We start from the raw sequence: 25,374 nt of genomic DNA, 5'->3' as shown, positions 1-25,374 counted from the left end.
AATATCAGCCATGGAAAAAGCACCAACTTCTCCAATCTTGCAAACCAAATCCACATGTGCATAAGAAGACTCTAGAACAACTTCAAACCTTACTACATTGCGTGACCAACGAAAGAAGATTGCAATCTCTCAAGATAAGAACAAACGGATTTCCAACATTATCTCCTCAAATCTCTCAAGATCCTATAATCTCTGAATCTACAAGATGAAATCAAGATCCTTCAATTAAGGACTCAAGATCCACTAATTTATTATAATCTAAGTACATAAGCCCCTATTTATAATTTAGAAAAGTAGTACAGTCCAATTACAATTAAACTATCTTTGTCTCAATTATAATCAAAGTTTAATACTTAAATATAAGTCCTAGCATAATTAAACAATTGGACATAAATAGAAGACTATCATAACTAAAATACCTTTTAATTGAAATTCATTTATGGGACCTTCTTGCATAATAATTTTAGCTCTGTAAGACTTCTTATTGTGAGAGTCATATAAGACTCTTTCATATATGCTCTTCAGTACTCCCTCTCAAACTGGAGTTTATAACTTCAACTTGTAATGAAAAAGATTCTTGGTTTTCAATTTTCGTTTCCTGGAAGAAAAAAAACCTTCACGGATGCAATTCTTCATAGATATGAAATTTTTTATCTTTTGTGCTCCTCCTTTTCTTGAATATTTTGGTTACATAAAAATTACCACAACATGTGGAATAAAATATCCCCTTTCTTGTACTAGTGTCATTGCTCTGCACATCTCTTCACGAGACGATGAGTTCTCTCCAATTTTGTCTGCCTCAGCCACTACTAGCGTCATTGCTCTTCCACATCCCTTCACCAGACAATGAGTTCTCTTTAATTCCAGCCGCTACCAGTGCCACTGCTCTTCCACATTTCTTCATCGGAAGATATGTTCTCTCCGATTCCGTCCACCTCAATCGCTACCAGTGTCACTGTTCTTCTACATCTCTTCATCAGACGATGCGTTCTCTTTGATTTCGTTTGCCCTTGTTGCCACCAATGCCTCTGCTCTTCCATATCTCTTAACCGGATAATGCATCCTCTTTGATTCTATCAGCCCCAACCGTTACCAGTGCCACTGTTCTTCAGTATCTCTTCATCAGACAATGTGTTCTCTCTAATTCCGTCCACCCCAACTGCTACTGGTGCCGCTATTCTTCCACATCTTTTCACTAGATGATGCGTTCTCTTCAATTTTGTCCACCCCAACCGCTACTAATATCGTTTCTCTTCCATATATTTTCATCGGACAATGGGTTCTCTCTGATTCCATCTGCCTCAGCCGTTACCAATGCCGCTACTCTTCCAGTTCTTTTGCTTCTAAGAACCCTCGAAACACATCTTTTTTTGAATGATGCAGAATCTCTGATTTCGTCTAGTCTAGTCGTTAATAGTGTCGTTGATCTTCCCATCCTTTTGCTTCCAAGAACCCTCAAAATAAAATCTCCTTAAATAACCAGTGCCAAGTTCACTATTTCATTTGCTACGAGACAAGATTGGCCTATCTTGAGGGAGAATGATAAGGGATAAACATAATCCCTTCAATTATCGAATAAGATCCCACTGGATTTGTCCCACGTTGTATTTATCTTCTCATATAAAGCTTATCTTTTCTATTCTACATTGTATAAGTACCACCCTTAATCAATTGTAAAGATGTGGTTCAGTTCATTTTCTAATGTGGTTCAGTTCAATATCTAACAACTTATAGGTCATCCCATGGTTTGTATTCCAACTCTAATGATAATGACTGCAAATAATAATGCTACATGATGTTAACTATCCAAACACGATTGCTAAAATTTGAAACAGACACTCTAAATATCATATTGTGCATGGTAAATGAGAATGTAATTTAGGAAGGGTGTGGCAAAGTGCATTTATAGGGTATGAATATTCTGGTATGTACATATTGGTTTGGTCTCAGTGGATGTTTTCCTTCACTAAAATATTACTTACTATAAGAGTTTAAACACCAGGTTGGTGTTCCTAGTTTAAGATTATTTTTATAACCTACATATAAGTAGGATTGATAATTTTATCCATTTATCGGTTATTTACCCATTTTGAATATGGATTGAAAATTGTTACCCGATTAAAGATTCGTGTAATTTTACCCATTTATCACTTATTAAATAGAAATTATCTGGATAATTGATATTTTATATCTAATAACCTGATTACTTGAAAATATTTAAAGATAATTTGATAATTTTCTTTTAGTACATAACCCTACCATTTTCACCCCAATCCTTAACCTAATCTCATTTTAACTATTTTATTGTATTTTTATTTTTATAATGGTGCCTGTCTCCTCCAATTGATAGTACTTGTACAGCTCAACGAGAGCTTACCCTGGCTTTTGCCATTATTTTGGAAAAGCTCCTAAATGTGCATCGCTCCAGTGGAGAATTGACATTGATCAAGAACATCTCAACATTATATCAGCTACACTGTTGCTTTCCTAAATTGTATGGCTGGCTGTTTATCTGCTTTCGCTTTCCGATTGAAAACTCCTCGCTGGCGAGAGCTTGAGCACGGTGAACAGAAACCATACGACATTCTGGGTAGGTCCAACTTAACTTTCTGTGTCTGGAAATTTTCTGAAATTAAACACTTCCAAGGATTTAATGCGAAGTTTATCGGGATTGAGAGAAAGATGGATCAGACAGGCCATTTGGACCGTATCGTCAGACGCAGCTAAACTGTAAAGATGACTTGAATGAATAAAGATGTAATCTGATAAAGAGGCTGTCATGTCCCATATTAGGTCACGACTTTGATCTTACGTTTCTGTTCTGCTATGGGCGTCCACTTCCTTCTTGGATGGGGCCTCATGCACCACCTACGTGTAGCAGTTTCAATGAACTTGTGGTCCTCTGTCATCGCCATGCGACTCCAGACGAGGCTGAAATTAATCAGACTCTAACTATGTCTCTCCAGATAACGAAACATTTTCTAGGAATTCATTTTATTTTGTTTTTCCTGGTCTCCATCACCCACAGGAATTTTGGTATATTATCCAATTTTTTTAAAAATAATAGCACAAATACCCAATTTTTAAATTTAATTACATAAATACCCAACTTTGACTCATCAACTACACATGTGTAGAATATAATAATATAGAATAATATTGTTATAATTATCATTGATCAAGTGTACACTATTTATAGAATTACAACAAAAATAGTAATTGATTACAACTCTATAATTTGAGTCTGCCTCTAAATCAATTACCTTTTATCTTTATATCTATTATGCCCCCGCAAGATGGAACTTCGAGAGGAAAATCCAATTTTAATCTTCAATAAGAGGAAGCGTATTCTCATAAGTGGTTTGGAGAATGCAACGACACTGATAGTGGCTAAGAGGAGCAACGGTTAGGAAGATCATCGAACAGGAGGCGATTAGGGCAGAAAGAATTGCATTGTCCGGAGGAAGAGTAGCGACACTGGAGGCGATTAGGGCAGATGGAATCACATCGTCCAGTGGAAAGGCAGCAATTGGGGGCGGAAGGAATCGCATTGTCCGGAGGAAGAGTAAAGGCACTGGAGGTGGTTGGGGCAGACGGAATAGCATCGTCTGGTGGAAAGACAACAACTAGGGCAAACAAAATCGCATCGTCCGGTGGAAGGGCCGCGGTTGGGACGGATGGAATTACATCGTCCCATGGAAGACCAACGGCTAGGGTGGACAAAATCACATCATCTGGAGAAGAGCAATGACTGGAGTGAATGGAATCGCATCGTCTGGATGGGAAGAAGAGTTTTGCGATCAATCGTTGGCGAGATTGTACGGTGACTGCGGAAAGCTATTTAGAGCGACGGAGAAGGGGAAATAAAAGTAGCATGTATGGGTGGCGGCAGTCAACTGCGGATGCTTTCGAGAAGGATTTCCAACGACGGTAAACTAGTTCTGATTAATCGATCGGGAGCTCTGATATCATGTAGAATATAGTATTGTAAAATAATATTATCGTAATTATCATTGATTAGGTGTATACTATTTATAGAATTGCATCAAAGACAATAATTGATTACAACTTTACAATTTGAGTTTGTCTCTAATTCAATCACCTTTTATCTTTATTTATGTTATTATCTTTATCTTTATCTCTATCAATGTGAATAGTCAAAGGTGACATGTAAGCTTTGATCGCTTATGTGGTGCCACATCATCACGCCATATCAGCTATCACGTCATCGGTAAGCCACATCATCCTCTATGTAGGATGACACATCATGCATCACGTCATTGAATGTCACGTAAGCCCTCCATGTCAATTTGCCTTTTTTTCTCCCATTTTCTTTTCATGATTGATTTAGGTTTTTTTAAATTTAAAATTTTTTAAATACATAAATTTTTGGGTTTAAAAAATCTTACACATTTCATTTCATTACCTTCACTTTAATAAAAAATATATAAATTTTGATTATTAATTATTTAAAAATAAATAAATATAATTAATACTTTATTTTGCATAATACCTTAATGTAATTATTTTACTTTAAGATATTATTTAATTTAATACAATATTTAGTAAATTTTAATTCAATTTTAAAATTCTTATTTGTCGGTACAAATATTTTACCTTCTTTTTTATAATAACAAAACATAAAATTAGTTTATTAATTAATTAAAATCATTTATACTTACCTATTTAACACCTTTAGTTACCTTAATAACATTATTTAATTGAAAAAAATATTGTAAAAAATATTTTAAAGTTTAAAAATCTAATTTATTAGTACACATTTTATTACCTTATGTTTAAAAATACTTAAAAGTAATTTTTTATAAATTTACTTAAATCATAATTTTTTCTAAAATATTATTTTTTAGAAAATAAATATTTTAAAAAAATTAAAAATTTTAAAATATTGTATAAATTTTAGAATATTTTAAATTAATTAAAAATATATATTCGATGATGTGGATTTTTGTGGGGGTGACATGGTAGGTGACATGGCGTAAAACTCTTCGGGTACTGATATGACATGATGACACGGTACCACCCAAACTGTTAAAACTTTTGTGTCACCTTTGACTGTATACATATGCAGTTGACCAATCAAAATTGAGTATTTCTGCAATTAAGTTCAAAAGTCGATTATTTATGTAATTATTTTTAAAAAAGTATAGATAATATACTAAAATTCCTTTTAAAAATCTAACCATGGGACGGAATTGCTCTTATTGGGGGGGGTCTTCCACTTCTTACCCAGGGATACCACACGGAAGTGCACTTCCAAGGTACTGCAAAATTACCTCTTCTCTAAAAACAATTGGCCATGAAAGTAAAATGCCCTTTGGAAGCAGCATTCGGTTGTTTCCTTGAAAATACTAAATAGAGACAGTAACAAACAAACAGAATTGAGTGTTTGTTCACTTAAAATCCATGGAAATTATAGGCCATTTTGAGTGTTTCTTCCTTGTATTTCCTGCAACTGAGAAATTTCAAATTAGCCATTTCTCGTGGAGAGGAAAAGCCCCGACTCCCTTACCACCCTTTTCCATCAAACTAGAACAATCTGATTTGTTCCCAAGCTCTTATTCACTACAAACGACTTATCTCAAACCATCCGTCCCTCCTCAGACCGCCACGTGTCACCCCTTCCAATCCCGAGTGTGTGGCCGTTAGGAATTCGTAAGCTGATCCACAGAATTCCCAGCACAGCACCTTGCCCACACTCCTCTATAAGACTTTTCTGTTTCTCTCCCTCTCGACTAGGTAGCAACTGCGAATCCGAGCTACTTTGTGATTGGAAGGCGATCGGGTCGTCAAATTCTCAGTGATCAATGGCTGCTGCGGTATCATCCGTTGGAGCTGTTAACAGAGTGCCGGTACTGTGTTTTCCCCGCCCTCTTTGCTGCTTCTCTGCTTTCTGATTTGTGTCGATGTTTTCGGCGATATATATACTATGATGCAGTTTTTTTTGGGTTTTTTTTTTAAACTGATTGTCATGTTCACTCTTCTTCTCCGTTTGGAATATCTGTCTTGCCTGTAAATGAATCTTCCCGCCTTTTCCAGAGTTCTTCGGTTGAATTTGTATCTCTTTTTTTTTTTTCTTTTTTAAATTCCTAAATGAACTATCCTTGATCTATTCAAGCTCTTGGATATCGATCTCATCTAACACTAAACGGGGTTCGTTTATCGCATTGAGTGGGTTCTTCTTCTTGTAGTTACTCAGGTCTTCTGTTCATGTTGATCTGTCGAAATTATTTTATGGACAAGTTTTGGTTTTTTAACGGCCAGACAGACGATTAATGCACTAGTTTTATCTGAATTACATCATATCTTGTGTACCTAGAACAACTTCTCTTTGATGCAGTTGAGCCTGAGCTCCGGTTCCGGAGCTTCTTCAGTCCCGAGCTCTGCCTTCTTGGGAGCGAGCTTAAAGAAGGTGAACTCAAGCTCGCTTCACCAAAAGGTTTTCAATGGAAGCTTCAGAATTGTAGCCGCCGTCCAGGACCCTGATGAAAACAAGCAGACTAGCAAGGACAGATGGGGCGGCCTCGCTTACGACATCTCTGATGACCAACAAGACATTCAGCGCGGGAAGGGAATGGTCGATCCCCTTTTCCAAGCTCCCATGGGATCTGGAACTCACGTACCCATCATGAGTTCCTACGATTACATCAGCACTGGTCTTCGCACGTAAGAAGCGAACAGGATTTATCTTCAATTAGTTGGAATTTAAAAGATAGTCTGGTTTGTATCTGTCGATTGACACCCCTGTTTTAGGTATAATATGGACAACACCGTGGATGGTTTCTACATAGCTCCGGCTTTCATGGACAAGCTTGTCGTTCACATCACCAAGAACTTCATGACCTTGCCCAACATTAAGGTATGAAGTTTTTCTTCGCTTGAAGAAAGCTCCAGTAAATTTTTAGAATTTATTTATTAGCTGTTAACAATCTGATCCTCTGTACATGTTGCAGGTTCCTCTCATTTTGGGTGTCTGGGGAGGCAAAGGTCAGGGAAAATCCTTCCAGTGTGAGCTTGTGTTCGCCAAGATGGGAATCAAGTATGTAATTCTTTCTCTGCCTTCTCTTTTAGTCATCTTGGCGCCGGAGGACTGATGAACTGATGAGTAAACTAATGCAGCCCCATCATGATGAGCGCCGGAGAACTGGAAAGTGGAAACGCCGGAGAGCCGGCAAAACTGATCAGGCAACGGTACCGTGAGGCTGCGGATATCATCAAAAAGGGAAAAATGTGCTGCCTCTTTATCAACGATCTCGACGCCGGAGCGGGTAGGATGGGTGGCACCACCCAGTACACCGTCAACAACCAGATGGTGAACGCCACACTCATGAACATTGCTGATAACCCCACATCTGTGCAACTCCCCGGTATGTACAACAAGGAAGATAACCCCCGAGTTCCCATCATAGTCACAGGAAATGACTTCTCCACATTGTATGCCCCTCTGATTCGTGATGGTCGTATGGAGAAATTCTACTGGGCTCCCACAAGAGACGACCGAATCGGTGTCTGCATCGGTATTTTCAGAGCCGACAACGTACCCCAGGAGGATATTGTCAAAATCGTCGACACTTTCCCCGGCCAATCTATTGGTAAGCCTGTCATCTCCTTCTCCATTCGACTTCTCTTGGTATATACAAAAATATACACTAAAACTGAGAAATCATCTCTGTGCAGACTTCTTTGGTGCCCTGAGGGCGAGAGTGTACGATGATGAGGTGAGGAAATGGATTGAAAACGTCGGAGTGGACCAAGTCGGGAAGAAGCTGGTTAACTCAAAGGAGGGTCCCCCAACCTTCGAGCAGCCGAAGATGACAGTTGAGAAGCTGCTGGAGTATGGTCAGATGCTTGTGGCAGAGCAAGAGAATGTGAAGAGAGTCCAATTGGCCGACAAGTACATGAGCGAGGCAGCCCTTGGAGAAGCTAACGAAGATTCTATTAAGAGAGGAACTTTCTACGGTTAGACCCCTTCTCTCAGAGGCCTTGATGGGAGGTTTGCATCTGGTTTCTAGCAATGTTTTCAGTATTAACGAAGAAGAAAACAAAAAATTTGTGAGAATCAGAAGCTCATGGTTTATTGAATCGTTTGATTGCAGGAAAAGCGGCTCAACAAGTGGGTCTTCCAGTCCCGGAAGGTTGCACTGACCCATCTGCTTCCAACTTCGATCCCACGGCCAGGAGTGACAATGGCAGCTGCAATTACCAGCTTTAAGTTTCTTATTCTCGCATGAGCATCCGTATTCTAAGTCAGGTTTTATAAGAATCAGTGCAATAAGTAAACCACATGTGTATTTCTGGATTAATATTATAATTTTGTGGTGTATGTATACTTTAACAACTTTTTAAAGCACTTTTGTGGTAATCAGTATTTCCATTTGAATGTGGATGCCTCAGTGATACATCTAGCTTAACCCTTAATGCTTCTAATATAATAATACCTAACACTCTCTACCTCTTTTTATTTAAAAAAAAAGTATAAAATAAAATGTTATGGCCAGATATAATTTACATATTAGCAGATATATATCAAAGTTTATGGGTGTCGTTGATATGGTATCCAATACTAAAACAACCGTTATTATTCCATTATTTTTTCTATTTAAATATTTAACTAAAGTTGGGTTAGTCGAAAATAATACTTCAATTTCAGTGTTATTTCTCATTAACATCGTCGGCTTAAATAGTCATCATACAGACTATACATGAAAGAATTACAAGTGATTTCGGGGATTACAGACAATTTACAAAATTTTGGGATTTATGGAATATTTACAGGATTTCTTCTTAAGGTAAGAAATCTTAGAGGAAATCTCAACACTCCCCCTCAAGTTGGTACATAGATATTACTTATGCCCAACTTTTCGAGACAATTGTTAAAGGCTCAGTATGACACTACTTGGTTAGCACATCGACAAGCTGATCCTGAGACCGAACATGAGGGACTTGGTTCTAACTTTTCCCAAATAAAGTGTCTATCAACTTCAACATGTATAGTTCTATCATGCTGGACTGGGTTGTGGGCAATATCACATGTTGTCTTACTGTCTCAGTATAATTTCATAAGAGTTGTCTGCTCAATATGTAGTTCTTGTATAAGATTTTTTATCCATAATAATTCACATATTGCTTTGGTCATTCCCCTGTATTCGGCTTCAGCTGACGATCTAGCCACCACCTATTGTTTCTTACTTCTCCGACCAAATTTCCACCTACAAATATAAAGTATTCAGATGCAAATCGTTGATCTTCTATTGACCCAAACCAATCGGCATCTGTATAACCTTCAATTTTCAAGTCGCCTCTTTTTTAAATAAAATTCCTTTTCCTGGAGATGATTTCAAGTAACGCAGGATATGGTTGACGACATTTATATGTTTTTCACTTGGATAGTGCATAAATTGACTAACCACACTTAGTACATAAGTTAAATCTGGTCTGGTATATGTACGATACATTAACCTCCCAACTAGTCTCTAATAACGTTCCTTGTTAGCAGGAACTTAATTTGCATGTGTTCCCAGTTTTAGATTTTCTTCCATGGGAGTACTGACTGGACTACATGTTGTCATACTAGTTTCCTTCAACAAGTCCAAAGCATATTTTCGCTGAGATAGAAATATTTCTTCTTTTGATTTTGACACTTCAATACCAAGACAATATTTTAAGTAACCAAGATCTTTCATTTCAAATTCTCTGGCAAGATGACTTTGCAATGCCTTTTTTTTCTTTTGGATCATTCCCAGTTACTATCATATCATCAACATATACAATAAGAGTTGTAATTGCCTCCTTGTTTGATTTAAGGAAGAGTGTGTGATTTGAGTTGCTTTGTTGTATCAGATAGGTTTCATAAATTTTGTGAACCTTCCAAACCACGCCCTTGGGGACTGCTTCAAACCATATAAGGATTTTCTCAATTTACATACTTGTTTACATCCTTTAATTTGCATAATACATCCAGGAGGTAATTCCATATATACTTCTTCTTGGAAATCTCTATCTAAAAATGTATTTTTAACATCAAATTAATATAAGGGTCAGTCAAGATTCACAGCCAGAGATAGTAGAATTCGAACAATATTGATTTTGGCCACTGGTGCAAAAGTCTCTATGTAATTAATCCTGTAGGTTTAAGTATATCCTTTAGCGACAAGCCTTGCTTTGAATCTTTCAATGGTGTCATCGGCTTTATATTTGATGGTAAATACCCACCTGCATCCAATTGGTTTCTTTCCTATAGGTAAATCTACCACTTCGCATATTGAATTCTTTTGGAGGGACCTCATTTATTCATTCATAGTTTCTTTCCACTTAGAATATTTCAAGGCTTCCAGCATACTATTAGGAAGAGATATAGCAGATAATTGATTCACAAATATTTCATTTGCCTTTGACAATCTATGATAAGACCCAAAATTATGCATGGGATACTGAGATTTAGAGGTGAGAAGAGGTTCGTAATTGACTCTAGGTTTCCTCTTGTGGTTCGATGAGGTAGCACTCATAGTTGAGTTTCAGAACTTACTTGAGGCTCAAACATAAAGTCGGACTGAGAAAGCAATTGATCCACTGGTACACTATGAAGGGGGAAAGATGTCGGTCAAGACTCTCATTGCATCACTTCCATCTGGTCTTGTCTGTCTCCATCTTGTGAATCATGCTCATTTGTATCATTTTGATGTTCACTGCTGTAATCTGAACACTCAACACTTGTAGTATCCAAGGTGTCCAAATGATGATTAAGGGTCTTCAATTCAATCATGTTCTCCCCCCGTATTGAAGACTCGGGAGTAGAATAATACATGTTATCTTTGTGAAATACCACATCAAGAGTGACATACAATTTGTGAGAGGGAGGATGATAACAACGATAACCTTTGTTGAGCATAACCTACAAAAATACACTTGAGACCTTGGGGTTCTAATTTATTTCTTAATGGCTTATGGAGGTGAACAAAGGCTACACACCCAAAAACTCTAGGTGGTAGATTCGGCACAGCAGGTGAACTTATGATTTTATGAAGAACACTCAAGGGAGTCTAAATATTATAACACACTTGAGGGTATTTTGTTGATAAGATAAGTTATAGTTGTGATGGCTTCACCCCAGTAACTAGCCGACATATGAGCTTCAAACAAGGAAGCATCCTCAAGAAGGTGGTTGTTCTTTCGCTTTAAAACCCCATTTTGCTGAGGGGTGTACAGACAAGTAGTTTGATGAGTAATACCATGATCATCTAGATATTCTTTCAAACTTTTATTCACAAATTCTCCACAATTGTCACTTCGAAAAGTTTGTATGGTAGAATGATACTGAGTGACTATCATTCTATGAAATTGTTGGAACAATGAACTAACTTCACTTTTTGACTTCATTAAGCATATCCAATTCATACAGGTGTGATCATCAATAAAAGAAACAAACTACCGTTTTATCACTAAGAGAGGCTATATTTGTTGGACCCCATACATCATAGTGAATAATCATAAAAGGTGTTGGACTCCTATTCATGCTTATTTGAAATGGAACACGATGGTCTTTCGCCAATTCACATACATCACACTTAAAATCTGAAACAAATAATTTTGCAAAGATTTTTGGAAACAATTTCTTTAAATAACCAAAGGATGAGTGACCCAACCGTTTATGCCATAACCAAATTTCAGAATCTGTAGATTTATTCTTCATGGAGAATGTTTGGGCTAACTGAGGAGAACTCTCTGGCTGCAGATCAAAGTAATAGAGTTTCCCTCTTCTAATACCATAACCAATTGTCTTCTGAGTTCAAATGTCCTTAAGAACACAAAGGTTAGGGGGAAAAAGCACAATACAATGCAGAGTATGAGTTATTTAAGGAACTGATAATTGATTATGATTGAGGGTTGGAACAACTAATACAGAATCAAGACTGAGATTTTTAGTGAGGATAATGGAACCTTCTCCAATAACGTGAGAGGGAGTACTATTTGTTGTAGATACGATATGTTGTGTAAATGATTTCATACTTTTAACATGATGATTATCAAAGGTCATATGATCAGTAGCACCTGAATCAATTATCCATTCACTATTTCTACTAGAAAAGGAAGTATTCAGAACCTTACCAGGTGTAGCAATTACAATTGATGCATCCTCAGTTGTGTGAGAGTAGAAGGTTCTGCTACTGCAACAAAAGCATTATTAGTTGGTTTGGAGTTCTATTTGCGAAGCGTTTTGGTAGGATCCCACCATTCTGGATACCCGATAAGTTCATAACATTGTGACTTTGTATGTTCAGTCTCACCACAGTGAGTACAAATGCACTCTGGATTTGTTGTTCCAACCTCATAGCTACGATTAGGGGTGGCATCGAGTCGAGCCAAACCCAAACTTGCCTATGTTCGAGCCAAGCTTGGGGGGGGGGGGGGGGGGGAACGCCGGCCTGTCGTCGGGGATGACGGGTGCGACGGAAGCGGCGACGACGGAAATAGAGGTGAAGGGAGACAAGGGGAGGAAGAAATCGAACTGACGACGACAAAGGTGGCCGACGAGCTCGATGGAGACAACATCAGACAGGAGGGGATCAGCGGTGAGAAGGGGAGGACAATTTGCGCACCCCCCCCCCCCCCCTCCCCCCCCCGCGCCTCGCTCCTGCTCCCGACTCAGCTCATTAATGAGCAGCCCCACCCCCCCCCCCCCCCCCCCCCCCCCCCCGCGCCTCGCTCCTGCTCCCGACTCAGCTCATTAATGAGCAGGCTCGTGAGCTTTCAAGTTGAACCTTGATTCGGTCGAGCTCAGCTTGTTAATTTAAACGAACCGATCCCGGATCTCAAACTCGGCTCGAGATTCGGGTATACCGAATCGAACCGAGCTGGAATCGAGCCAAGCTCGAGCCGCTCATGAGCCGGCTCATGAGCGAAGCCACCCCTAGCTGCAATTATGAGATCCTGATGTCCAATTTTGATCACTGGTAGGATCAGTTGGTCGAGCTATTTTAGGCTTAGCTCGACGTCGTACCATTGTAAGTTCGAAGCCACCCCTAGCTGCAATTATGAGATCCTGATGTCCAATTTTGATCACTGGTAGGATCAGTTGGTCGAGCTATTTTAGGCTTAGCTCGACGTCGTACCATTGTAGATGACTCAACTTAATCAACTTCACTATTTAAAGTGGTTCTACAAATAGAGTCACGACGTACGTAAGCATAGGCTTCTTCAAGATCCAATATCAGGTCCTTTCTAAGAATTTCGCCACGGACTTGTTCCAATTCTGCATCCAATCCGTTTAAAAAAATGTGTACACGCAATCTTTCAATGGATTTTCTATAGGTGATAACATCATCAGGATCTTTCATTATAATCCTGTCACGATGATCAAGTTCTTGAAAATTTTCCACAAGATCACCATAATACGTTGACAGAGGGCGACCAGCCTGTTTGGTGGAGAAAGCTCTCTGATTCAATGAAAATAATTGCAATTCATTTGACCCATCATAGAAAGTTTTTGCCAGAGCTTTCCATATTTCGCGTGCGATGCACAGCCGAATATAGCGCTTCATAATATCTGGTGACATAGAGGTTAGCAACCACCCCATGACCTTTTGATTTTCAATATACCAATTCGCATAGGAGACATTCGTTTCTGGTGGGAGTGGTGTTTTTCCCATAATATATTCGAGCTTCTCACGTCCTGTAATTTGCATCTTCATTATCTGGGACCATACATTGTAGTTTACTTCTGTAAGAATATTGTTGGTTGTAAAACCAGAGTTTTCGGATTGAACATGAATAATTGGTATTGATTCCTTCGACATGATGAAAGAAGATTTGCGGTGATCAGAATAAAAAATCACCCAAAAATATTGGTCTGGTCCAATTCCTACCACTGGGTTGACCTGGTTTGGGTCTCTGAATCCGGTCTAATCCGAGAACTGGTCTGGTCCATTTTCTGTTCACTGGGTTGACCCGATTTGGGTCTCTATTTTCGGTCCGGTCCGAGAACTGATCTGGTTTGGTTCGTTTCGCTTTCTCTCGCTGGGTTGATCGTGGTCTGGTCCGAGACCGGGTCACTCGGAAAAAATAATAAAAAACACGGGACCTAAGTTTAAATGGAATTTTTTTTTTACCTTCGTCTTCTTCATCTAGATGATGCGGCTCTGTCTTGGCCAGTGACGTTTGGGCTGGCGGTTTTGTGGAAGGCCAAGCGGTGGCTCGACTGCAGTCGTCGGTTAGTCCAAAAGGTTCGCCGGAGCAGGTTCATCTTCATCGAGACGCACGCTGGTACGGTGTTGGTGTTGCTCTTCATCGTCAGTGATGTTTGGGTTGGTGCTATCTGATGGAAAGCCGAGTGGTGGCTTGGCTGCGGTCATTGACAACCGGCGGAACTTTAGAACAATGTTGTTCACAGCGAAACAGAACAGACCTACTCTGGTTTCTCCAACGACTGAGATTAATACGGTATCGTCTTTGACAATGGAAGACTATGGGACAGAGCTACTGCTCTGTTCTTCGGCGACGGGAAGGAGAAGGAGAAGAAGAAGGATTCTCTTGCTCTGATTCCAAGTCAAAAATGATACTTCAATTTCAGTGTTATTTCTCATTAATATCGTCAGATTAAATAGCCATTTTATAAACTATACATGGAAGAATTACGAGTGATTACGGGGATTACAGACAATTTAAAAAATTTCAAGATTTATGGAATATTTACAGGATTTCTTCTTAAGGTAAGAAATCTTAGAGGAAATCTCGACAAGGTTAAATAGAGAGCTCAACCCTCGACCCAATCTTTTTAGAGATGGGATTTTCCCTCATCCCTGTGGTCGAAATGGGTGACGGAAAAAACCTAACATTGGTATTGGGTGGAGATGGGAAGAGCCAAACTTGTGGGTCTACTTACATGATGTATCTTAAAAATCATACATCAGTTTAACAAGATTAAAAGGGATTTTTTTTACTATTTTTATTATTAAAGGTTAATTTAGTTTATAAGCATAGATTGTTACTGTCAATTGTTATAGATTTTATACAATTTCATAATTTATAATTTTCATCCCCACCCGTGAACTTGACTTAAAACCAATTCCTCAAAAACCATCACAGAATAGGGATGGAGTTAGATTTCTAAACTTTTGATGGATTTTCACAAGGACAAGTTTCAGGGCAAGTTCATTGAGTAGGTATAGGTTTCAAATACCTTACCCAAACTTGACCTGTGTCTACCCTTATAAATGAATTGGCCTCTCCGTTTGCCTACACAAGTTGGTATAGAGTAGCCCAATTTTGTGTTGGACCAAATATTTAAGATGTAAAACTCTTCACCAAATCATGCACTTTCTTTCCTAGGATTTCTCCTAAGTTTGCCTATTTCATCAAAATGGAATATCTATAGCCCAAAAGAATGTGGCTCATACCATTTTACGATATTTCTATGGAAATCTTATCTGAAGTCAATTTTCCTTGGGAACTTCCTTGCCTAGGTGGCTAACCAAAATTTCCCAGTATTATGACAAACATTATCAACCAAGAAATTCATTTAATCTTGACCATCATATTTTCATAGTGCTTTCAAGCACTCGTGGGATCCATCGAGTTCAACATTTAGATCCAAACAAATAATAAATGCAATGTAGGGTAAGAAAAGAACATATCAACACATAATGACTCAAACACTATTGCCCATGAGGGAAGTCAAAAAAAATTCCAATATTGATTTTTCACATTACTCAATTATGGAGCTTAATTTGGATATCCCAATGGCCTTAATACTCTTAGTATTAAGGCAGCTCATATTCAAAACATCACAAGGGCAAACATGATATGGCAGGGCATAGCACATGGAAGATTTCAAATTCTAAACTTCAATCCTTGAAGAAATTGTAAGATGATTGATATGCATTTCTTAGTGACAACAATTAGATTTGTCTTGCCTAAATTTCTTATTGGGTGAAGGGTTAACCCAATTTCTCTATGTGCTAAAGTTTGATACTCAGGATGATTTCGTATTTTGGTTTAGAGCATTTCACTCACTAGTATATTTTGACTCATGAAAGTTATGGGGATACGCCCATGCGCTTCAGAATTCAAGAGATAAACTGAAGTAGACTACACAAGCAGTCACATTTATCCAATACATATGGATTTTACAATTGATCTCAAGTCTAAATTTTCATCTTTGGTATTCTAATTCTTACCCTCGAAATAGTGTGCTTTGTAAAGATCTACATAACTTTAACTATGACCTATCAAGATTTTCCTTAACTCTATGCGTGTGAGAATATCTACTTGTCATTTGTTTGCATAGGCAGGTGTGAATTGCACTAACCATCTTCAAACAACTGTTTTGAGCATCATAGTTAGCTAGACACGAGAACTTATATCTATGTCCGCAACTCAAGAGTGAGAATGAAATTATATGGTTCATGCAAAACTATGAAAGCCTAGATTTCACAATATGAGCATAATTGATTGACTTTGCCATGAGGTGAGATTCTCAAGATCTTTCATGTGAACCATGCTAGTTATGTTTTCGAATGCCAATCAATTCTAAGCATACTTTTCTTATACTGAGCTTGGTTGGTATGGGGTATATATATATTCTTCCCATTGTAGGCAAATAATCTCCTAAGTGGCTTTGCTTCTCTTACATTAACTCATTTAGGTCCTATAGACCCTACACACTTAATACATTTTGACTCTTTTCTGAATATTCTAATTCCTACTTTTGTCATCAGGCCCATTTGCATTAATTTAGGGAAGTGAGGAGGTTCTTTTCTTTAATCATCCATATCTTTTCAAAATCTTTATCCACATTAGAGTAGTTCTTTGCCTTCTTCATTTCAATATATATAATTACCTTAAATTTATACATCAAAATGATCACTAGATATGCCATTTTGAGTTACATGATGAGATTCTTGAAAGATTTTGGGATTTGAAACCAGAATAGCTCTAGCCACATTACTTCTTAAGCTCAAGAATGTGCCTCATATTCATCTAGTTGTTCTAAATAGTTTCCCCAAATGATTTATGTCCACGCATTTAGTCTCTTCAACTCATATAACTTGGGTACAAGACAAACTACCAAGACATGGACAAATTGCTATTTTAGTTAATGTTTGCCTTAACTTGGGATTTTACTTCTGGTAGGACCCTAGAAAAACCAACAAGACGACTAATTTAGCCAAGTTAAGTCAATTTTACCCTGTTGAAAGATAACTATTAGAGTGGTTTGACTTTTGGCAAGAGATATGATAAATTTCGAGCTTAGATTCAAAAGTCCACATTGGGGAGCTCTCAATTGGACCTTGTTTGTTAAAATATGTGGTTTCAATTTATTTTAAATTCTCAAAGTCAATTAAAATGAAATTTAGTGCTACACACACTAGTCAATCAATGTGGAATAGGATAGCATAGTTCCACAAAGTAATACAATAAGCTAGCATCATAATGATTTAAAATTAAAAGATTCTAATGAGTTTTGTTGCTCATTGATTTGTTTATGCAAACCAGCTTAAGTAGAGGAGAATTCATACACATTACTTGTGGTGATTAGCTAATTTCAAAGCCTAGAGTCCCAATCTTCAAATGATCACCGCAGTCCATGGCCTAACCAATATAAAACTAATCAATATCTTTCAAAATGACTTGTTTTCACTCACAAGTGAAAACTTCAAACTAATACGAATTTCAAATTGCTTTCTCATAGCTTGGGCGGCAGACATGATCACTACTTATGATAGTCAAGTGATCTTGGATACCCAAATTTCTTTGGGTCCCAAAACCTTCATAACTAAAGTCAAGTTTAATTTACCCTGAGGTATCCAAACTTGTTTCACCCTCTTAAACTTAGATTTTCTAAGTGAGAATTCAAATACATAGTATCCAGTGAACTCACAATAATGGCATGAAGCATTATGAGAAGACCTTTTCATAGTCCTTTCCACTTTCATCTCATGAAAACCCTCCCTACTCCTTTTTCTTAAATTCTCTTTTTCAAAGATAGGTTTTTTCTTGGAGAATAGGATTCTTTGGAGTCATTTTGTCTAAAGCATGGAACAATTCATTCTTCTCTTGGATCACTAATGTTCTTTTAACTACGTATTTGATTTTTTTTTTCTCAACACTTCAAAGACATTTAGCTCTACACACTTGGTGTTGAGCTTTTAATTTTGTTTCTCTAACTTTCCCAATCTTAAGGAACTATCATATTTCAAGGAAATAATCTTCTCTTCTAAGTTAGTGAGTTGCATTCTAAGTTCCTTAATCTCTTGGGTTTTCCTCTTCAAAGAAATCCTTGATTCATCTTGCAAAGATAGTAACTATTCCAAATCAGGCTCCCCGTTACTTTGACTCCTAATCTCATCATTTCTATACGCAATGATATATCCTACTAAGCATAAGAGATTAGGGTATGCACTATATGTAAGTTGAGCTACACTCAATGTTCCTAAAATACTCTACAACTTCTACTTTGCCCAATTTCCTTAACTAATCTATAGGATGACATTGAATCTGCAATTTCATCACTCAATGCTTTGTGGAATAAACCCATGCCATGACATTTTTATTTACTTCAATAATGTAGTCCTCGTCTCAATCACTCACAAATTCGGATATGTGTTTGTCCGTGTTGGAAGATATGATGTTATTTGAGTGTCATTGATGTAATCAATTTATATTTTTTGTCTCTTCTTCACTCTTACTAGGGTGAAGAGTATAATTATAATATTGGTACTTTTATCATTTATATAAAGGATGTAACAGATAAGGTTGTTACACGAAATTGAGATAAGATATTTGAATACAAACGGGTGTTGAGATATTATCTGTATCTATGTTGATCTTGTTGTTGGTGTTGAGATATTATCTCTATCTGTGTTGATATTTTTGTTGGTCAGTAGATTCAACATGATCCTTAACACCCCCCCCTTCAAGTGCAATGTGGAGGCACACACATTGAGCTTGGAACAGAGTAAATGAAATATTGAGGACACAATGGGTTTCTTTAGAACGTCAGCCAACTGGTCCTGAGTGGGGATGAAAGACATTGTCAAAGCTTTGGCAACAACTTTGTCACGAACAAAGTGAAAGTCTATCTCAACATGTTTGGTCCCAGCATGGAATACTGGATTGGCTGACATGCATGTTGCACCTATGTTATCACACCAAAGAGTTGGAGCACTTGGGAGTGTAACTCGTAGATCATGAAGAAGATATTGGATCCATTGCAATTCGGCAACAGTGTTGGCAAGTGCCTTGTATTATGCTTCAATGCTTGATCGGGACACAGTTGGATGTTTGCGAGAACTCCAAGAAATTAAATTCTTGCCAAGAACGATACAATATGCACCTATGGATCGACGACCATCGGGACAACCAGCCCAAACCACGTCGGAATAGGCTTCAAGGTGTTGAGAGGATGACTTAGTGATGAGAAGTCCATGAGATAATGAATGCTTGAGGTACCGTAGTATGTGCTTCACGGCCTGCCAGTGTAACGTGGTTGGACGATGCATAAATTGACACACACGGTTAACAACGAATGCTAAGTCTGGTCGAGTGAGAGAGAGGTATTGTAGTGATCCAACAGTGCTTCAAAAGAGAGTTGTGTCGAGGAAGGGATCACTATCATAAGCCGAGAGAGAGTGAGACGATGCCATAGGGGATGAGATCGGCTTAGCTTCAAGCATCTTTGTTGTTCTTAGTAAGTCAAGTATATATCGCTGTTGAGATAAAAGAAGGCCCTCTGGTAGTAGTTGTACCTCAACACCGAGAAAGAAGTTAAGATCACCAAGATCTTTAATAGCAAAATCATTCTGCAAGACTGCAAGGAGTTCATCAATGGCAGTTGAAACCGAAGAGGTGATGATGATATTATCAACATAAATTAGACTAAATATGGTCGTGGATCCATCATGAAATATAAATAAGGAGGAATCGGCTTTAGATGCTTGAAAGCCATGTTGAAGTAGGCAAGAGCTCAACCGTAAAAACCAAGCCCTCAGGGCTTGTTTGAAACCATAAATTGCTTTGTTGAGGCGACAAACATGAGATGGATATAAGGGATGTGTGAAACCAGGCGGTTGAGTCATATATACCTCCTCAGAGAGTGTCCCATGGAGGAATGCATTCTGAATATCAATTTGACGCATGGTCCATCCTACAGAATAAGCTAGTGAGAGACTAGTTCGTATGGTGGTTGGTTTAACCACTGGACTGTATGTTTCACCGTAATCCAAACCAGCTAGTTGATGAAATCTTTTAGCCACTAATCGCGCTTTATAGCGATCAAGAGATCCATCAGACTTTCGTTTGAGTTTGATCACCTATTTGCACCCGACTACAAGTTTTGTCGTATGAGATGGAACAAGGGAACAGGTGTTGTTCCGAAGCAGGGCATTAAATTCATCTTGCATCGTAGCTCGCCACTCAGGTGTTTTGACTGCATTAGTGAAGCAGGTTGGTTCAGTAAGTGCAGAATTTTCAGCAATCAAAGCCTTGGGAATGGGATATCGAATTGTGTCATCTGTATGTTGCAGAGGTCTGAACATATTGGCTTGAGACCGAGTGACCATTTGGAGAATACGTGTAGGTGCTGGTGTTGTAGGAATCTCAGTGACAGAGGGAGCAGATGATGGAGCAGGTGATTGAGTTGACACCATTGTAGATGATGAAGCAGGTAGTGAACCAATCACATCTGAGTCCGTCGGTGAAGAAAAGAATGGAAATGGCAAGATGGCATGAGCAGGGGATGAAGATTGAGGAGTGGACCTACAAATGGGAGAGGCAAACGGAAAAGAGGATTCATCGAAGATAACATCACGAGATAGATAAATTCGATTTTTGTAACCTAAATGATGCATGCTATATCCGATAAACACGCAGGGAGAAGAGCGAGGCTGCAATTTATCTGTGTTATAAGGTCGAAGATGTGGGTAGTATGCACACCCAGAAATTTTGAGAAACTTATAATCTGGGCTGCACTTGTATAAATTTTCATAAGGTGATAAATTATTGAGTACAGCGGTAGGCATGCGGTTTGGCAAGCTTCACCCCAAAACTTCTTTGTTGTAAGAGTCATTTGGTAATTATAAATGATCTAAGAGGTAATTTGTTTGAGTAGTGTAAGTCCCTCAAGGTACAAACACCTTGAGAGCTTTGGTTGAGTTGTCCACCTTAATTAATAACAAGATAACCCAAATTTAGTTTTCATCTCTACCCTAAGCATGTAGGGTTTTTTTCTTGCTTTCTCTCTACTTCATGGGATGTAGGGGTGGGCATGCGTCCGTTTGGGGTCAGGTGTTTTAAAACCAAGTCTCACCCTACAAACTCTCCCTAAATTTTATTCACATGAAATCCAATGATAAGGTTGGAAATGTAATTTTGTTTCTATCCTCTTACCCTCTTAACTCCACATCAATGATCCATCACTATGTTGTTGGCCCATCGCCCATTCAGTCATTAATATAACCTTATTTTTTTTTTTAAAGTAAGTATATAAAAATATATAAAATAAAAAGTGGTTAATAATAAAAATAAAAAGTAGTTAATTATAAAATAAAAAGTAGTTAGGAAGAATCTCTTTCAACCTTTTTCGTGCTCGTGACTCGTCGATTGTGATCCGAACCGGATATAAAAACGTGAACGGCACGACAGTGGCAGGCAGCGCCACATGCTGGGTAGATTAAGGGACAAAGAACAGCCAGGTTTGTCACCCATTCATTCTGGGTAGACTATCCTTTCAGAAATAAAATGAGGAGCAGGGGAAGGGCAAAAAGGAAGAAACTCACATGCTTCACAGTATCTTCTCGGAAATAAATTCGCATGGGAGGAACACATCAGAGTTGAAAAGAGGAAGTAGAGTTGGGGAGAGAAGGTTTAGGAGGAGAATAAAAAGAGTGACAAATTTGGAGAATGAGATAAGAGTAAGAAGAATATTACAAAAATATCCTTCACGAATAAGAGACATAATATTAAACTGAGGCACAGATAAGTGAAACCGAAACACAGATACTTTCGAACAATATTTTCAGACTTTTCATTCTTCTCCGTTTATGAGGCAATTTATAATGCATGACATGCTGATTTTAGGATCGATTTAGATCCTAAAATCAAGGAATAAAATCACAAGATCAAGGAAACAATCCATTTCCTACAATCACGCCATAATAAACTTTTTCGTTTTGATTCTACGGAAGATTTTCTCTTCTGAAAGGAAGCTCAGACAGCTCACGCCAACACTCCCCCTTAAGTTGGTGCGTACAGATATCGGATGCCCAACTTGCCAAGTGAGTTGTATAAGTTCTTGCTGCATACTATGCTTGGTCTGAGACAAAAATATACCATATATCCGCTCTTCTTGAGCGTTCCATCGGTGTGATCAGTGGAAGTCTATTTGTACAATCCAATTTGGATGTTCAGTTCGGTCCGGTTCGGTAATTCGGTTCGATCAAGTCTATTCCGAGTCAAATATGGTCTCGTCATCTTCTTTGTCGAGAGCACTTCTGAACCGTGCTCTCACGGTGAACCAGAGATTAATTCGAGACAGTCTTCGGTGACAGGTGATGACAGAGCATCTTCGGTGATAGGTGACGACAAAGCGTCTTCGGTGATGACAGAGCTCTTCAGTGACAGGGTCACGACAAAGCGTGTTCAGTAATGTGGTGACAATAGAGCATCTTCGGTGATGACAAAGCGTCTTCGGTGTTGACAGACCATCTTCGGTGACGACAGAGTGTCTTCGATTATGACATAGCGTCTTTGGTGACGACAGAGCGTCTTCGGTGATGACATAGCGTCTTTGGTGACGATAGAGCATCTTCGATTTTGTGGTTCTGTTTTCCAACACTCCCCTCAAGCTGGGGGTGAGTGAATAGCATGAACACCCAGCTTGCTGCAAATAATTTTTTTTTTTCAACTCCAAATAGTAGAGTTTGCCCCATCTAACCCCATAACCAAGAATCTTCCGGGTTAGAATGTTCTGGATGGGTAACATTTGCCATAGGTGGCTGCTAATTATCTTCCATGGATGTCACCATAGCTTTCAAGCAATCTTTTTACAGGGTTTTTTTTGAGAAATCCCACCACTCCAGATAGCCAATAATCTCATAACACCATTGTTATGAATGTTTTTTTTCTCCGCAGTGAGTACATACCCAGTTGTTACCTTTTTCAGAGGATTGAGTGTTTATACTGCTTGATGATCCTTGTCAGTTTTGGTTGACCAACATCGCCGAGTTCTCTAAGACTGAACGATAGCTCCCCATTGTCTGTCTCTGTTGATTTCTCGTCTGACATATGCGTATGTACTCCCCAAATCAAGTTTGGGGTTTTTTCACAAGATTTCTCCACGAACTTGATCAAACTCGGAGTCAAGCCCACTGAGAAAAATATGAACTCGAAGCCTAACCATTGTAGAGTGCAACTGGATTAGCCCTTCGACCGTTCCTTCCTAGGATATGGTTCTATGATCAATCTCCTAGAAAATAGCAACCAATTCATTGTAGTACGTGGATAATGGTCTACCATTTTGTTTGGTAGAAAAAGATATCTGGTTCAGTTCAAATAGACAGGTTTCATCTGATCCATCATAGAACATTTTTTATATTGCTTCCCATATCTCCTTGGCAGTGGAGAAGCGAATAAATCGCTGCATTAGCAATGGACTCATGGAGTCAATAAGCCAACTTTTGACTCTTTGATTTTTAGTAATCCATGCTCCAAGATTGGGATCGCCAAATGTTAGTTTTCTCGTTTCGCCAGTGAGATATCCAGCTTTGTTGCACGCGCCAATTCGCATCTTCATGATTTGGGACCATAATGAATAATTGGTCTTATCGAGAATGATTCCAGTTGGAAAGGCAGAATTGTCTTGGTGGACTATAATTTGTGGTGATGGGATAAGTTCAGTTGATGCGCCTATAGTGGTGGCCATCGATCTGGAATTTTTTTTTCTGGTCCGGTTTGGTTGTGGTCCGGTTCAATTTCGGGTCTGGTTCGTTTCTGGTCCGATTTTGGACTGCTTCGGCTCCAGTTAGGGTCCGGATGTGGTCTGGTTCAGGTTCGGTTCGGCAGAATAATAAAATCAGACCTAAGATAAGGGGAAAATATTTTTTTTTTTCGTGTACCTTGTCGTCTTTGTCTTCAGCGATGTTAGTTCTAGTTTTGGCGACGACAGGCCTTCTGGTTTTGTCGGCGATGGTATGGTTTTTTGGGAGGTCGAACGGTGGCTCGGCGTCGGTAGCTTTCGGAACTTCCACCGGTCTTCTGTGACGGCGATTCTCTTCACGGCGACGGCGATTCTCTTCCTCTTCGCCGGACTGGTGATGCACCAAAAAATCGAGCGGTTATTCGGCGACAATAACGGGCTGGTGGTAAGGTCGTTGGCGGTCGTCTTCGGTCTTCGGTGGTCATCGTTGGTCGTCGGTAACGTTCTTTTTGGCTACGAGATGGCCAAAATACGGAGTTGCAGAAAAAACATAGTTCTGCAATTCCACGACAAATGTTATTCCGGCTTCCTCCTTCGGCAACTATGGGAGCACTTAGCTCCGAATTTCAGCTCCGACTTCCAGTAACGGAAAGAAGAAGATAATTCTCCCACTCTGATACCATATCAAACGCCTAGCCAATACAACCCAACAGACCGATCTGTTAAGTGCGGAAAGCCAAGTACCTAACCCATCAGTGGACCAGGGGTGGACGGAACCTAACCCAGGTGGACCGGAACCACCTAGCTCTGACACCCACCGTTCCCGTTCCCTATCTTTTCCATCGGGATTCGAACGCGGAATGTGGTGCCCAACTCTAATACCATATTGAACTGAGACATAGATAAGTGAAACCGAGACACAGACACTTTCGAACAATATTTTTTGACTTTTCATTCTTCTCCGTTTATGAGACAATTTATAATGTATTACATGCTGATTTTAGGATCAATTTAGATCCTAAAATCAAGGAATAAAATCACAGGATCAAAGAAACAATCCGTTTCCTACAATCACGCCATAATAAACTTTTTCGTTTTGATTTTACGGAAGATTTTCTCTTCTGAAATGAAGCTCAGACAACTCACGCCAACACATAAACGTAAACTAATTATATCAGTATTACCTTAATTACATCGTATCTTCCAACCGATAAAAGAGGTAACTACAAGCCACAAGTGACACTCAAAGGTAAATTTTAAAAGAAAATAACTAGTTTAGTATTTCGGGTTTGACGAACGAGTGGTTCAAATGGGCGTCAAGGAGAGAATAATGTCAGAGCCTACTCAAAAAATATTTGCCTCGAGGGTAACGAACATTGACCCAGAGCTTGTCAGGAGTAAGGGATGCAAACTGGGGGAAAGAAAAGAAAGAACCGAGTCTTTCTAGT

The 25,374-nt window shown here is 38.8% G+C and overlaps 2 protein-coding genes across 5 annotated transcripts; one reads left to right on the top strand and one right to left on the bottom strand.

Moving 5' to 3' along the window:
- The first annotated feature begins 5,749 nt into the window (after positions 1-5,749).
- On the top strand, positions 5,750-8,368 carry LOC137965705 (ribulose bisphosphate carboxylase/oxygenase activase, chloroplastic). 4 transcript variants are annotated; one of them, XM_068812024.1, is made up of 7 exons: positions 5,750-5,870; positions 6,359-6,684; positions 6,772-6,877; positions 6,972-7,057; positions 7,138-7,610; positions 7,696-8,011; positions 8,115-8,202. In XM_068812024.1, exons 1-6 carry the CDS (start codon positions 5,826-5,828, stop codon positions 7,980-7,982), a joined length of 1,323 nt encoding a protein of 440 aa, XP_068668125.1. In that variant the 5' UTR covers positions 5,750-5,825; the 3' UTR covers positions 7,983-8,011; positions 8,115-8,202. The 4 variants fall into 4 exon arrangements, with proteins under 4 accessions (XP_068668125.1, XP_068668124.1, XP_068668123.1 ...); XM_068812023.1 differs by having other exon boundaries at positions 6,338-6,684; XM_068812022.1 differs by having other exon boundaries at positions 5,751-5,870; positions 7,696-7,977; positions 8,115-8,368.
- Positions 8,369-13,145: 4,777 nt separating this feature from the next.
- LOC137965176 (uncharacterized) lies at positions 13,146-13,706 on the bottom strand. The gene has a single exon (XM_068811551.1). The coding sequence runs from the start codon at positions 13,704-13,706 to the stop codon at positions 13,146-13,148; it is 561 nt and encodes a 186-aa protein (XP_068667652.1).
- Positions 13,707-25,374: the final 11,668 nt, after the last annotated feature.

This window comes from Aristolochia californica, unplaced genomic scaffold, assembly GCF_029961685.1.
Source record: "Aristolochia californica isolate CCGP_79_NKW_82.1479 unplaced genomic scaffold, dmAriCali1.0.hap1 SCAF_5, whole genome shotgun sequence".
Classification (NCBI taxonomy): Eukaryota; Viridiplantae; Streptophyta; class Magnoliopsida; order Piperales; family Aristolochiaceae; genus Aristolochia; species Aristolochia californica.
Note: the sequence above shows the minus strand (reverse complement) of the source record. Positions and strands in the feature narration are given on the sequence as shown.